Below are 13,696 nucleotides of genomic sequence, written 5' to 3' on the forward strand. Positions count from 1 at the left end.
TTCTCCGCAAAAATAATACTTTAAAAAATCCTTAAATATGGAACAACAGAATCCTTGGGTAGACCATCCATCATCACTAACCCACAAAAATATGGTTATAATTTGATATATTGGTCAAAATTAATACATGTTAATTTTACTTTCTTTTATATTCTGGAGAGAAAAAAGCAAATCTGATTGTAAACCCACGCTGCCCAGGAAGAAGTCCCAGGCCCCTTGGGGCCTGTGAAGTTGTTATTGGAATCTGCCAGTTATGCTTAATATTTCAAAGAACCTAACTAAAAATGTTATATTTTCTCTCATATAATTAGGCCACTCAGACTAATTAAAATCACCAATCTTGCTTTTGGCTGGAATTTGGTAGCACCAGAGATCACATGATGATCAGTGGTCCTGATTGGTCTTTGATGACATCATAGCAACTCTGAGACCTGGAAGCAGGACCACACTGTGACTTACGTGCCCCATGCCCAAGGATCTCAGCTCCTAAACAGCCAGCGCAGCAAGAGGCCCTGGTCATGTGTCTAGACCCTCCAACCCTTCAAGATAGAGAGAACTTGTTTGCACAAGTCCATGCACGTACATCCAGGTCATATAAAAGGAGTTCTTTGTCATTAAAAAGCTAGAGTCGCTGGCCTACCTTTGAAGGCTATTGGTTTTACGATGGAAGTTAGGGAGTAAGGTGCAAAGGGGAAGCGCACTGATGGTGTTTTCTTTCCACAATGAAATGAGAGATATTTCTTACCAGATTAAGGAACTCTCTCGGTCTCAAATAAAAACACGTTATACAAATGCTGGAGAGGGTGCAGAGAAAAGGGAACTCTCCTACACTGCTGGTGGGAATGTAAGTTGGTGCAGCCACTATGGAAAGCAGTATGGAGGTTCCTCAGAAAACTAAAAATAGGTTTACCATATGATCCAGCAATCCGACTCCTGGGCATACATCCAGACAAAACTCTAATTTGAAAAGATAACTGCACCCCAATGTTCACAGCAGCACTATTCGCAATAGCCAAGACATGGAAACAACCTAAATGTCCATCAGCAGATGAATGGATAGAGAAGATGTGGTGTGTACACACACACACACACACACACACACACACACACACACACACACAATGGAATATTACTCAGCCATAAAAAAGAATGAAATAATGCCATTTGCGGCAACATGGATGCAACTAGAGATTATCATACTAAGCCAAGTAAGTCTGAAAGAGAAAAACAAATACCATATGATGTCAATTATATGTGGAAACTAAAATATGACAAAAATGAACCTATCTACGAAACAGAAACAGACTCACAGACAAAGAGAACAGACTTGTGGTTGCCAAGAGGGAGGGGGAAGAAGGAGGGGATGGACTAGGAGTTTGGGGTTAACAGATGCAAACTATTACATGCAGGGCTTGCCTGGTGGCACAGTGGTTGAGAGTCCGCCTGCCGATGCAGGGGACACGGGTTCGAGCCCCGGTCCGGGAAGATCCCACATGCCGTGGAGCGGCTGGGCCCGTGAGCCATGGCCACTGAGCCTGCGCGCCCGGAGCCTGTGCTCCGCGGCGGGAGAGGCCACAAAAGTGAGAGGCCCACGTACCGCAAAAAAAAAAAAAAAAAGAAAAAAACATAATGGCAAAGAATATAAAAAAGAATGTATATATGTATAACTGAGTCTCTCTGCTGTACAGCAGAAATTAACACAACATTGTAAACCAACTATACTTCAATTAAAAAAAAACATTATAGGACAATTACCAGGAATTTTATCTCCACGTATTGGAATATACTTAAAATAGATAATTTTTACCACCTGCCATAGAGTATTACAATGAGTGCTTTTAAGTGAGGGAAGAGAGCGTATTGCCCCACTGTTCACAGGAGAGGGGTGAAGGGAAAGAAACCCTTTGCATTCCCACTTCCTTTATGAGATTTGCCAACTGAAGTAGTAAATCGATGAGCACAGACTCTGGAGTCAGAAGATGAGGGTTTCAATCTCAATTCTGCTGTTACTTGCCGAGTAGTGCTGGGCACACAGTTGCTTAACATCTTTGAGCTTCGGTTTCCAGATAAAAAATGGAGGTAACGCCTCTCTCTCCAAAGAATGTGGTATTGCTGAACGAGCACAAGATTACAAACCAATGAATCCTTTCCTTCCAATCCCAGTTCAGCCATTTACTTGGAGTGCATACTTGGGTAATTTGCCTAATTACTCCAAGCTTTAGTTTTCTCCCCTGTGAGTAAATGCCACTTGTCCTTCCAATCTCGTAGGTTGGTGTTGAGGATATAATTCAGGTCAGAAAAAAATACCTTGTAAATAGTAAAGCAAATGTGTCAATGCAAATCCACTATCATATCAATGTAAAATTTTGCTACATTGTTTTTGTTCAGATTAAATATACTTTCAGACCAATCTTCAAAGGATCATCTTGTTACTTTTTTTGCTCAAAGAGGACAAAGGTAACAGGATTTTATTCATTACTTACAGACCTCGTGGTTGCATGTCCCTCACCATGCGGTAGAGCTCTGTTTAGGTACTGTTGACTGTGCCCATCCTTGGCTCCAGCCAGTTAGGACAATCCCATCCCCTGCCATGGTGATTGCTTCTGGGATGCTCTTTAGAGGCTGCAGTTAGTGTTGAAGGCTTTGTTTCAAAAGTTGCAAGATGGGTCACTCTTTCCATCTAGATGTGAAGTAAACCTGGCAGCTGCCTACAGCCATGTTGGTATCATCAGGGGAGAGAAGCCAGAGCTGAGAAAAATCACAGGGAGAGAGCCATTGCTCTGATGATATCGTGATCCTCTGGACCAAACTGTGTCCAAAGCTAGTGCACTTCTGGGCTTTTCTGTTAGGTGAGGCAATAACTTTTCTTGATTGAGTTGTTTTTTCTGTTCTTGCAAGTAAAATAATCTTAAGAAATATACTATGTAACCTTGAGCAAGTTTCATTAACCCCCTAAACTTCAGTTTCCTGATCTATAATGGGGGATCATATAATACCCATCATCTATCATCTACTGCAACCACAGTGAGGTGCAATAGTGCTTGAAAAATGCATAGCACAGTGCTTAGTACAAAGTAAGAATTCAATAAATTGGAGCTATTTTTATTATGTTTGGAGCTCTAGACACTGTGCTAAATGCTTTCAGTACATCATTTCCCTTAATCATCACGTCAACCTATAAGGTAGGATTTATTATCGCCAGTTTAGAAATGAAGAAATGAGGGTTAGAGGGTTTAAGTGACTTGCCCATGCTACCAAGAGGCAGAGATTTCACCAGGTATGATTATTTCTTTTTTAAAAAATCTTTTGACCAGATGCTGTTGAGGGTACATTATCAGTAAAACGCTAATATGCCAAAAATGGTTAGGTATTAGGGACATAGCAGTAAATACACATATTTTCTTTGAGTTTAGTTTTAGAGGATACAGTCTTACAACTATCTGGATTATAAGAGATTAGACTGAATTTGTGCCTTGGATTTACTAGCATCATGTTTCTTACAACTAAGCTAACCAGCCAATAACATCTAAATCTTACAGGCACGTAAAAAGCACTAAAAGTAAGTTATGCAACTAAATGCAGGACATACAGAGGTCGTTTCCATGTACAACTTAAAGCATACATACACATATTACATTCCAATTGTTATTTAATTTCTCCTAAAACCCTGAACTGAAATGTAACATTTCTCTTACATTTGATTCCATGGGTTAAAAAAATATCTTTTTCATACGTACTATAAAGGTATTATCTCTATATTTTCTCTGCTCTTTCTGACATGATGTCAACTTGTACGTGGTTCTAGGAAGTCGGAACAATTAGACGTGATAATGGAAGAAAAAAAATAGACTTAGGATCCCCACTACACTATTTTCTTAGGAAACCTACAGGGAAATCTAATGGTGTGTTTTACTGTTTACCTGTAGGTGACATTCTCCAGATGTCTTTACATGTCATGGAGTGCCCGTGACAGAACATCAATCACTAGGGAGAGGAAAGAACAACCGTATGGAGAACAGTTAACCTGAACCTCTGCCTTACAAGGGTTGTCTTGCGGGCGGATCAGGAAATTCCTTACAAGCAATCTATAGTAAGCCCCGAGAAACATAAATAGGCTCTGGACTTGCCTTCTTAACAACTAGGTCAATATTTTGTCTAAGAGAATGTAATAGTGTCAGGACACACCCCCAATGAGAAGTCACAGGCTTTCATCCTGCCTCACTCCAGGCTTTCGATGTGAAGTTCGATGGAAGGGTCTGAGAGGAGGACCTGGAAAATCGTCCTAGAGATAATATAAGCGATCCTTGATTTTGTACTGAGGAGATTTTTATCTGTAGCGAAGTCATACATGAGGAAGCTAACAAACAACTGAAAAGAGTTTGTTCTTTTTCTTTTGATAGCTTAGTTTTTAGATACCGAGAGTGTGGAAGTGGACAGAGTTGTAGTCAGACAGATCTAGCTTTGCTCTTTCTAGATGAGAGACTTTGAGTATATCATTTAACCTCTCCAAGCCTAATTCTCATCGTAAAATGAAAATATAGGCGTACCTTGTTTTATTATGCTTCACTTTATTGCACTTCACAGATACCGTGTTTTTTACAAATTGAAGATTTGTGGCAATCCTGAGTCAGTTTCCCAACAGCATTACTTCTTAAGTAAGGTATGTACATTGCTTTTTAGATATAATGCTATTGCCACTTAACAGACTACAGTATAGTATAAACATAACTCATATGCACTGGGAAGCCAAAATAGTTGCGACTCACTTGATTGCGATACTCGCTTTCTTTCAGTGGTCTGGAACCGAACCCACAGTATCTCTGGGGTATGCCTGTAATAAAACCTGCTTCACAGGGTTGTGTAATACATGGGCACAGCTCATAGTAGAAACTCAATAAAAGGTAGTTTATTTCCCTTTGATTCTAAGAAATGATTTATTTGATTTAATGTCTTATAAGAAAAATGTCTGTCTTAGAAATATAACCTCAACATCACTGGACTTCACCAGCATGGGAGTACTAATAATACATAAATACTAATACATTTTTAAAACTTATTTCCACATTTAACTAATACAGTAATTCCTGGGTATCACTAGGGATGCGTCTTGTGCGTCTCTCATCTTCATTCAGCCCTTTGCCGATGTCTGCTGCCCAGGAAGATCAACTTGGGGGCCACGCCTCGCCCCTGCGTCTCCTGGTGATCCTCAATGAGAACACGCTGGTTGTGTTTTCTCTGAGAACCCTACAGATACCCAAACTAATACCGTCAAGAGGCCAAGATGACATGACTTCCTGTTAAGACTTCAGTGCAACACAAGCACACTATGTATGCAGAGATGATCCTCTCTCCCTATTTTCTCCCTTGGCCACTTGGACCACAAACAGCACTACTTGTGCCTCCCTATGAAAAAAGCTTCTTCAGCTTCTTCTTAATCCCTCATCGGCCATAAGCAAGGACCAGGAATCTCTCTATCTCAAGGTCCCCTATTCCATATAATCCCACCCTAATGCAAACCAATTTCTGCATATTTCAGACTGTCAGTTTCCCAGTTCATCATAACCATTCAGACTCTGAAATGCAGTTTAGGCTCAGTTGGAACCCTCTCGACAGTAACAATTACTGCACATTCTGATATTCTGATTCTTCATCCACTAGAGTTCTGCCCTCCAAATCAAAAGTATACAACAGAGGGCTTTCCTAGAGGTGCAGTGGTTGAGAGTCCGCCTGCCGATGCAGGGGAAACGGGTTCGTGTCCTGGTCCGGGAAGATCCCACATGCCGCAGAGCGGCTGGGCCCGTGAGCCATGGCCGCTGAGCCTGCGCGTCCGGAGCCTGTGCTCCGCAACGGGAGAGGCCACAACAGTGAGAGGCCCGCGTACCACAAAAAAAAAAAAAAAAAAAAAAGTATACAACAGAGTAAAATGTGTAATATAAATTTATTCTGTGACATTTTCCTCATTGAAGATATTTTAAAATAGATTAAAATATATCAATATTTTATGAAAAATAAATACCTAGTATAAGAATTTAGATAATACCTGTAATATACATGATTTGACCCTGAGTATCCTCTTTTTTTTTCATTTCAAACAATATTTTTTAAAAAGTAACATGAAAATGATAAGGATTACTGCATTCTTCATGTATCTGGTGTCTCATAAATTTTAATTCAACTGCCAGTTCTTTTCTCAACTATACACGTTAATGCTATTTGCTTCTCATTTTGAATGGGGAGAGTATCCATTTTCGGTTTAACAGTGATATTTAGGTCTTCTTTCTCTGCTTCTTCAAGAAAATTCTTCATGCTGAGTTTGAACAGTAATCGAGGGTCTGGTCCAGAAAGTGGTGGGCAATTACAGATCTCTCTAATTTTGAGTGCCTACAAAGAAAGAATACAACACAGAATATATACACATATATAAATTAATTAAGGTTATTCCAGTAATTCCTAATATGCTCTATGTAAAACAATGAAATATAAGAATACATTCTGTATTTTTGCAATAAAAGGTATCTTAATTACAACATATGAAAGAGAACCATATATAAATTCATAGTAAATAGTTATATCTACATGATTTGTTTATATAATAAGATATCTACAAAAAACAACTGTATTTGCAATGACTGCCCACTGTCCTATTGGGGATAAATAAGCCTTCTTGGAAGTATCTCTATGATTTGTCAAACTCGAGCCAATCCTGAGAACATTATTCAGATTAGAGAATATCTGAAGACGCAGAGAGATTTTTTTCAAGAGAGAGAAAACAAGAGAAAATAGATGTGAACATACTGAAAGAAGATATACATGACTGGGACAGTCTGGGGTGGAAATGATGCTAATAACCTAGAAAAGAAAGCAAATCAAAATCATGACAACTTTTAACTCCAGGAAAAATAAAATGATGCAGGGAAAAGTAAGCACAGTATACGACATGGCTCAGCTGTGATTAGTGTTTACAGTTTTTAAAAACTGCATCTTTATCTAACCAAAATCACAACTTAACCATATTGGGAAGGGGGAGAGCTGGATACATGTGTGTGTATGCACAGGGTGTGACAGTGGTAAGGGAGAACTTAATTCTCGTCCTCTATGGGGAAAAAGAAATAGATAATACCTAAAACCGAAAAGTTAGGAAGTAGCCATATAAGCACGTTATACAGATAAGGTGGGAAATACCAAAAGAATCATTTAACAGAGTTGCAAATGGTTACCCTTGAAACTGAAGGCAGGATAGGGAGACTGCCCCTTTAAGTACTAGCCTTAGAGAACTATGTGCTTCTTCAAAGCGGGTACACGAATGACTTTAAGACATGAAAACTAAAATAGCAATTTTTTTAAGGGAAAAAAGTCTTAATACCTAAGGGGTTTTAAAAGAAATATGTTTAAGGGGAAAAGCTAGTTTAGGTTTTTACTACTTCTAAATGTTTGATAGTGATGCATGTTAAGGGAGGAAAAGCAGGGGAGGGGAGAGTCAGTGCTTGGGGAGTAGGAAAGTTTTAAAAATATAAGTTCTCACTGATGAAATAATGACTTGGAGCAGTGGGGAGAAGACCTAAAGGACAAGGACCTGAGGGAAGAGGTCGCATGGGTACCTAGAAGAAGAGAATTCCAAGAAGCAGCAGTGAGTGCCAGAACCTGAGAAGGAAGCATGGCTGGAGTGCTGTGGAGGAAGCCAGGGCAGCCGCAGCAGAGGTGGGAAGGAGGCAGGAGCAGACTGTGGGATCTCACAGGTCACGCTGCGGATTTTAGGTTTTCCTCTGAGTGGGCCTGCTCCTGATATGTGTGGGGTCCATGGCCAGAATGCAAATGGAGGCTCAGATACCATATATTTAAACATCTAAAATGACTACATAAAAAAATGTTCTGTTCTACTTTGAGGAACAGACAATCAAAATGACTGACGGGGACGTTCCTGGTGGTCCAGTGGTTGAGAATCCACGTTCCAATGCAGGTTCGATCCCTGGTTGGGGAACTAAGATCCCACATGCCGCGGGGTCAACTAAGCCCGCGCACTGCAACTACAGAGCCCATGCCCCACCTAGAGAGAAGCCCGCGCACCACAACAAAAGATCCCATGTGCTACAACTAAGACTCAATGCAGCCAGAAATAAATTAATTAATTAATATTAAAAAAAAAAAAAAAAGTAGCTGTACCTTTTTAAAAAAAATGACTCAGACAGCCAAGTACAAAATTAGAATTCTTTAATTTCACATGTAAGGCTGCAGGGAGCCTACCCCAGCTGCTGCCACTGGCCTGCTGTCCACTCCCTTCTCCTCCCACCCCTGGCTACCTGGCACAGTGAGGGACCTTGTGTGCGTGCGTCCAAAGGAAGAGGTCCATGCAGGCCCTGAAAGCGGGCTCCAAAGTGTTTGGGCGAGGAATTCCACTATCCCAAATACCAGAGTGCCATGTGGTGAGGGCACAGGTTCTTAAAACGGACTACACCCTTAGCTCCCATGGGAGAGGGGGGCATGCAACCAGAGGCAAGCCAGAAAAGGGTCTTTTTAAATGGTCGAGGCCAGGGCAAGAGTTTGGGTCTAGGAGACCTTTGACCCTGAATGAGGCTATAAGTTACCAAAATAAACTGAAGAGGAAAAAGCATTAAAGTGAAATTCTTTGGTGATAGGGGCCTTGTCTGAAGTTTCTTTGTATCTCGCAATACAGTAGATTTAATATGTATTGAGTGTTAATTAAATGTTAGTTAAAGTAAATTGAACTGAAAAAAGGAAGAAAATGTTTCCCAACTATAGCAGTAAAGTAAATAGAAATTCAGACTCTCAGCTAAATGGTGACCTACTGTCCAAACAAGGATACCTTTGGGAGTGAAAGGAAATGCTATTAAAATAAGATTTACACTGAGACATCAGGCATAAACTGAGACTGTCCTGTCAAAACTGGGACGTACAGTTTACTCTTGCTTTAACTCCTTTACAACCATGTTGATGTTCTTTTCCAAGTGAGAAGCCAACCTGTCACGGCTGCTACATCACATGCCTACGGCCTTCACTGGTATCAGTAAAGGGCCAGGTGTGGAGTGCAGCAGGTAGTAGCTGGCACAGCTGAATTTAGCAATGAGAGACGCAAAGCAGCAAACAAAGAGAAGAGTGCCATATCCTACAACCTTTTATATTCAGTAAAAGCTCTTCTCTTTCCCTTAAATTATTTTATTCAGGACTTTCACGTTCAACAAATATTTAGAACGTCACACTGAGTAAGGTGCTAGGTACACACTGATCAGAACGAAGTCATGATCCCTGCCCTCATGCAATTTACTTTGCGTTTCCCCACGACTGGGCATTTGAATTGTTTCCATAGTTTTGTTTTATGTGGGTTTTATAAATTACCCTGCTATGAAAACCCTTGTTTAAAAAAAAGATGTTATTTTTCTAACCTCCATTTGGGTTTACTTGAGGGAGACCCCCTAAAATAGAATGATCTAATCAAAGAGTAAGAATAGAGTATAATTTTTGTTATATAGGACCAGACTGCTTTCACCAGAAAGGCTTTACCACCTTACAATGTCATCCGCATACATACATACCTGAGTTATTCATAATCAACAGAACATAAGATTTTATGATTTCCGTCTAGATAACCACATAATTTCAAACCTCAGAATCCTTAGAAATCATCAGTTAAATTTTACGGAGAAGAAATTGAGCCCTAGAGAGGTTAAGTGACTGGTAGGAAACAAAAATCTGCTTAGCGTTTGTTTATTCACTTGTAATTGCCAAAATTGGAAGCAACCAGGATGTCCTTTAGTAGGTTACTGCATACCTGTGATGTGAGCAGACAATGAAATATTATTCAGCACTAATAAGAAATAGTGCTGGCTACTTTTACGGCTTTTATCAAGTCATAAAAAGACATGGAAGAACCTTAAATGTATGTTTTTAAGTGAAAAAAACAAAAGCTAATCTGCAAAGGCTACATAGTGTATGACCCTAGTTACATACATGACATCCTGGAAAAGGCAAAACTATGGAGACACTAAAAAGATCCATGGTTGTCAGGGGCTGGAGGGAAGACAGGGAGGAACAGGCAGAGCAGAGAGCATTTTTAGGGCAATGAAACTACTCTATGTGGTACTATAATGATAAACACATGTCATTATACATTTGTCAAAACCCATCGAATGTACAACACTAACAGTGAACCCTAATGTAAACTATGGACTTTGGGTCATAATAATGGGGCAATGTAGGTTCAACTAGTGTAACAAATGTAGCACTCTGGGGCAGGATTTTGATAGTGGGGGGAGCCTGTTTCCATATGGAAGCAAGAGGTAGATGGGAAATCTCTACCTTCCACTCAATTTTGCTATGAGTCTAAAATTGCTCTTAAAAATAAAGTCTGTTTTTTAAAAAGCTGGCATGGAAGTACTGATAAAAAGGCTTAGAAAAAAGGGATTAGAACACACTTTTGTTGTTTTTAATACTTTTGCATTACATGTACTAATGGGGTTTTTTTTTTTTGGTTTTTTTTTTTTTTGCACCACATTATATATTTCTTGAGTAAATCTTTTACTGAATAAAATGCACTTTGGAGGTGTCTGAGCTACATTTCCTTAATTGCTAGAAAAACTATAAATACTTTATAAAGGTTTTCTGTTACTATCTGTTCATCTGTGAACTGTTTTTCTCCTCTACCCATCAAGCAGAATCCTGTTAAAGACCATACATATTTCCATCAAATCTTCACCTGCTTTGCATAGTAAGATTTTATTGCATATGTTGGTAAAATATTCTTTTCTCACTTTCGTTTCCACATTAATTTTCTTACATTTTGCCATATCAACATCTTTTATTTTTTATAAATTCAAATCTTAGTAAATATGCCTTCATCTCTTTTAAAGTAAGCAATGTTTTCCCACTCTACAGCTAGAATATGCCTTTCTATTTCCTTTGTGTTCTGTGTTTAACTTCATGCACTGCACATAATAGATACTTAATAAATGCAGGCTGAATTTTAAACAAACATTTATAGAACACAAGCTATGAATAAATGGTTATGATAAATGTCATAAGAAAAACACTCTTAAGAGTTTACAGTCTAAGAGAAAACAGGAACACACTCTCATAATAAGAATATACAGTTCTAAGAATCCCATGTAGGGCTTCCCTGGCAGCGCAGTGGTTGAGAATCTGCCTGCCAATGCAGGGGACATGGGTTCGAGCCCTGGTCTGGGAAGATCCCACATGCTGCAGAGCAACTGGGCCCGTGAGCCACAACTACTGAGCCTGCGCAGCTGGAGCCTGTGCTCCGCAACAATAGAGGCCACAATAGTGAGAGGCCCACGCACCGCGATGAAGAGTGGCCCCCGCTTGCCGCAACTAGAGAAAGCCCTCGCACAGAAACGAAGACCCAACACAGCCAAAAATAAACATACAAATAAATAAATTAATTAAAAAAAAAAAAAAGAATCCCATGTAAGATCTAGAGTTAAATATGGGATTATGGGATTAGCCAGCCTAAAGATTCCAACTAGGAGTAAAAGGAACTAACATTTACTGTTCATTTTCTATGTACCTTGCACTGTGCCAGGCATTTTACCTGTTATCTAAATTGGTATTATGATATGAACCACTTTTGAAATCTTGGGCTCAGTGTTGAATACTTATCATTAAAGTGTCTTATAAGGGAGGGAGGGAGGGAAGGAGGCAGGACCTTACCCCACAAACATACAAGTACATACATAAAACATCCAGGACTTATTGCTATCCTAATATTACAGATGAAGAAAGTTGAATGTTAGATTAGGTAGCTACCTCAAAGTTAGGTGAGTGGGTCAGATTAAAACCCCAAACTCCTTAGACCACTGCTATTTTTTCACTACTTCCTATAAGCATTCTTTTCCCATCATGGACTATTAATCTGCTGCATGCTAAACTTCTGAGAGAATGTAACTGTTATTCAACTGCATTGCCCAATTTTTCTATTTTTAACACAATATTTTATTACTTACCTTTCCTATTATTACCATCATGCAATAATTTAACAAATATTCGCTAAGTATCTCAGAAATGGTCTCAGGCACTACGGATATAGCAGCGCAAAGGGGCCTTACATTCTGGGGGAGGAGACAGATAATAAGTAAACAAGGGAACTTTAGTTAAGTATACAAAGAAATTAAACAGTAAACTGCGTTACAGAATGACTTCATGGAAGAGAGGCTATTGGAGATTGGGGGATCAGGAAAAGCCTCCCTAGGCACATAACATTTGTGTAAAGAGCTGAGGGAAGAATGTTCCAGGCTGAGAAATCGGCAAGTAGAGGGATTGTAAGGAGGAAAGAGGCTCCACGTGAAATAGCTGGAATCAAGGAAAACCTGGGGAGAGTGGCATGTGAAAAAGCTGGAGAGGCAGGCAGTGGCCAAATTACATGATTTAAAGACCAAGTAAGGAGTTTGGATTTTTATTCAAAGTTAAATGAGAAACCACTGAAAGCATGGAAATGACATTAAAAAGAGCATTCTGGCTACTGTATTGAAAATACGTTGTTAGGGATTGAGGTGAAAAGTGGAACAAGAAGATTAAAATAGGAGATGGCTGCAGTTAACCTAGGGAAGAGATGATGGTGACTTTTACTAGGGCAGTAGCAATGCTGATGGAGAAAGGAATGCATCCCTAATCCTTGTGGAGGCTATCGACAAAATTTTCTAGTTGGCAAGATACAGAGAGGAAAGGAAGAGAGAAATTAAAGATGAGTCCTAAATTTCCTCCTCTGTGTTAATAGCTTCTTTTATTATGCTATCCGTGCATCTGAGGATAGTTTACTTGCTCACTGTAAATCACTATTGTTAAGCAGTATTGTATCGTTGGCTGGTTAATGACACCAGTCCATAAATTCTTTTAAAGGTGTTGTTCTTATCAAATTGTCAAAACAAAATCTTTTTACTCACAAAATGATTAATATTTTGCTCATCAAATAGTTAACAAATGCCCCTTTCTATATTTTGAAGCTAGAATTAATTATTCACCGAATATTTGTTCTCTGAACTTTTAAAAAAATTCTCCAAAGTTAATCCCCATCAGGGCTAGGTGTCCTTTTCTCTACTTATTTGTTATGACTCTTTGGGTTTCTAATACAGTTGTTTTTATTTATTTGATTTAATTACACCTTACCACTTTCCTCAAAATTTAATTTGAGGACGTTCATTCTAGTTATAATTTCTACTTCTAGCTACATCCATTTTGGCAATACTCACACACACACACACTCATGCATGCACACACTTTATTTCTGATTTTGACCTGGCCCATTAACTAATATCCAACTAAAAATAACATTCTTCGAAATATTTTTGATTCTCCTGTGTGTTAATTATTGTAGCTCCTCTCCTGATCATATTTACATTTCATTCTTTGTCTAACTAACCAATGATTCTCACTTTGACTAAATTTTCCAAAGAAACAACTATTGTAATTTTGCTTATTTCTGCTTAATTTTATTAATGGTATTTTCCCTATCTGGGACACATTACTCTATTTCTTTTCTCTTCTTCTGTCTTATTAATATAGACATTTAAATTGATAAAATTTCCTTTACAAATCAGTTTGACAGCAACCCATGAAAACATAACTATATCACTGCTCTTATTGTTTATGGATTTCTCTCTTGCCTTATACACAATTTTAACTTTTACCCATCTTTTATTTTTTGTTATGCTAATTTTAATGTACTGTGTTC

At 38.9% G+C, this 13,696-nt stretch overlaps 1 protein-coding gene across 1 annotated transcript in view; it reads right to left on the reverse strand.

The window, feature by feature from the left end:
* Window positions 1-5,921: 5,921 nt before the first annotated feature.
* OMA1 (OMA1 zinc metallopeptidase) overlaps window positions 5,922-13,696 on the reverse strand; it is a 71,451-nt gene continuing 63,676 nt past the window's right edge. The window contains exon 9 of the mRNA XM_065891429.1: window positions 5,922-6,381. Within this exon, the coding sequence (XP_065747501.1) occupies window positions 6,172-6,381 (210 nt within the window). The 3' untranslated portion in view covers window positions 5,922-6,171. The remainder of the gene's footprint in view (window positions 6,382-13,696) is intronic.

The sequence above is a fragment of the Phocoena phocoena genome, chromosome 1 (genome assembly GCF_963924675.1).
Source record: "Phocoena phocoena chromosome 1, mPhoPho1.1, whole genome shotgun sequence".
NCBI classification, from domain to species: domain Eukaryota; kingdom Metazoa; phylum Chordata; class Mammalia; order Artiodactyla; family Phocoenidae; genus Phocoena; species Phocoena phocoena.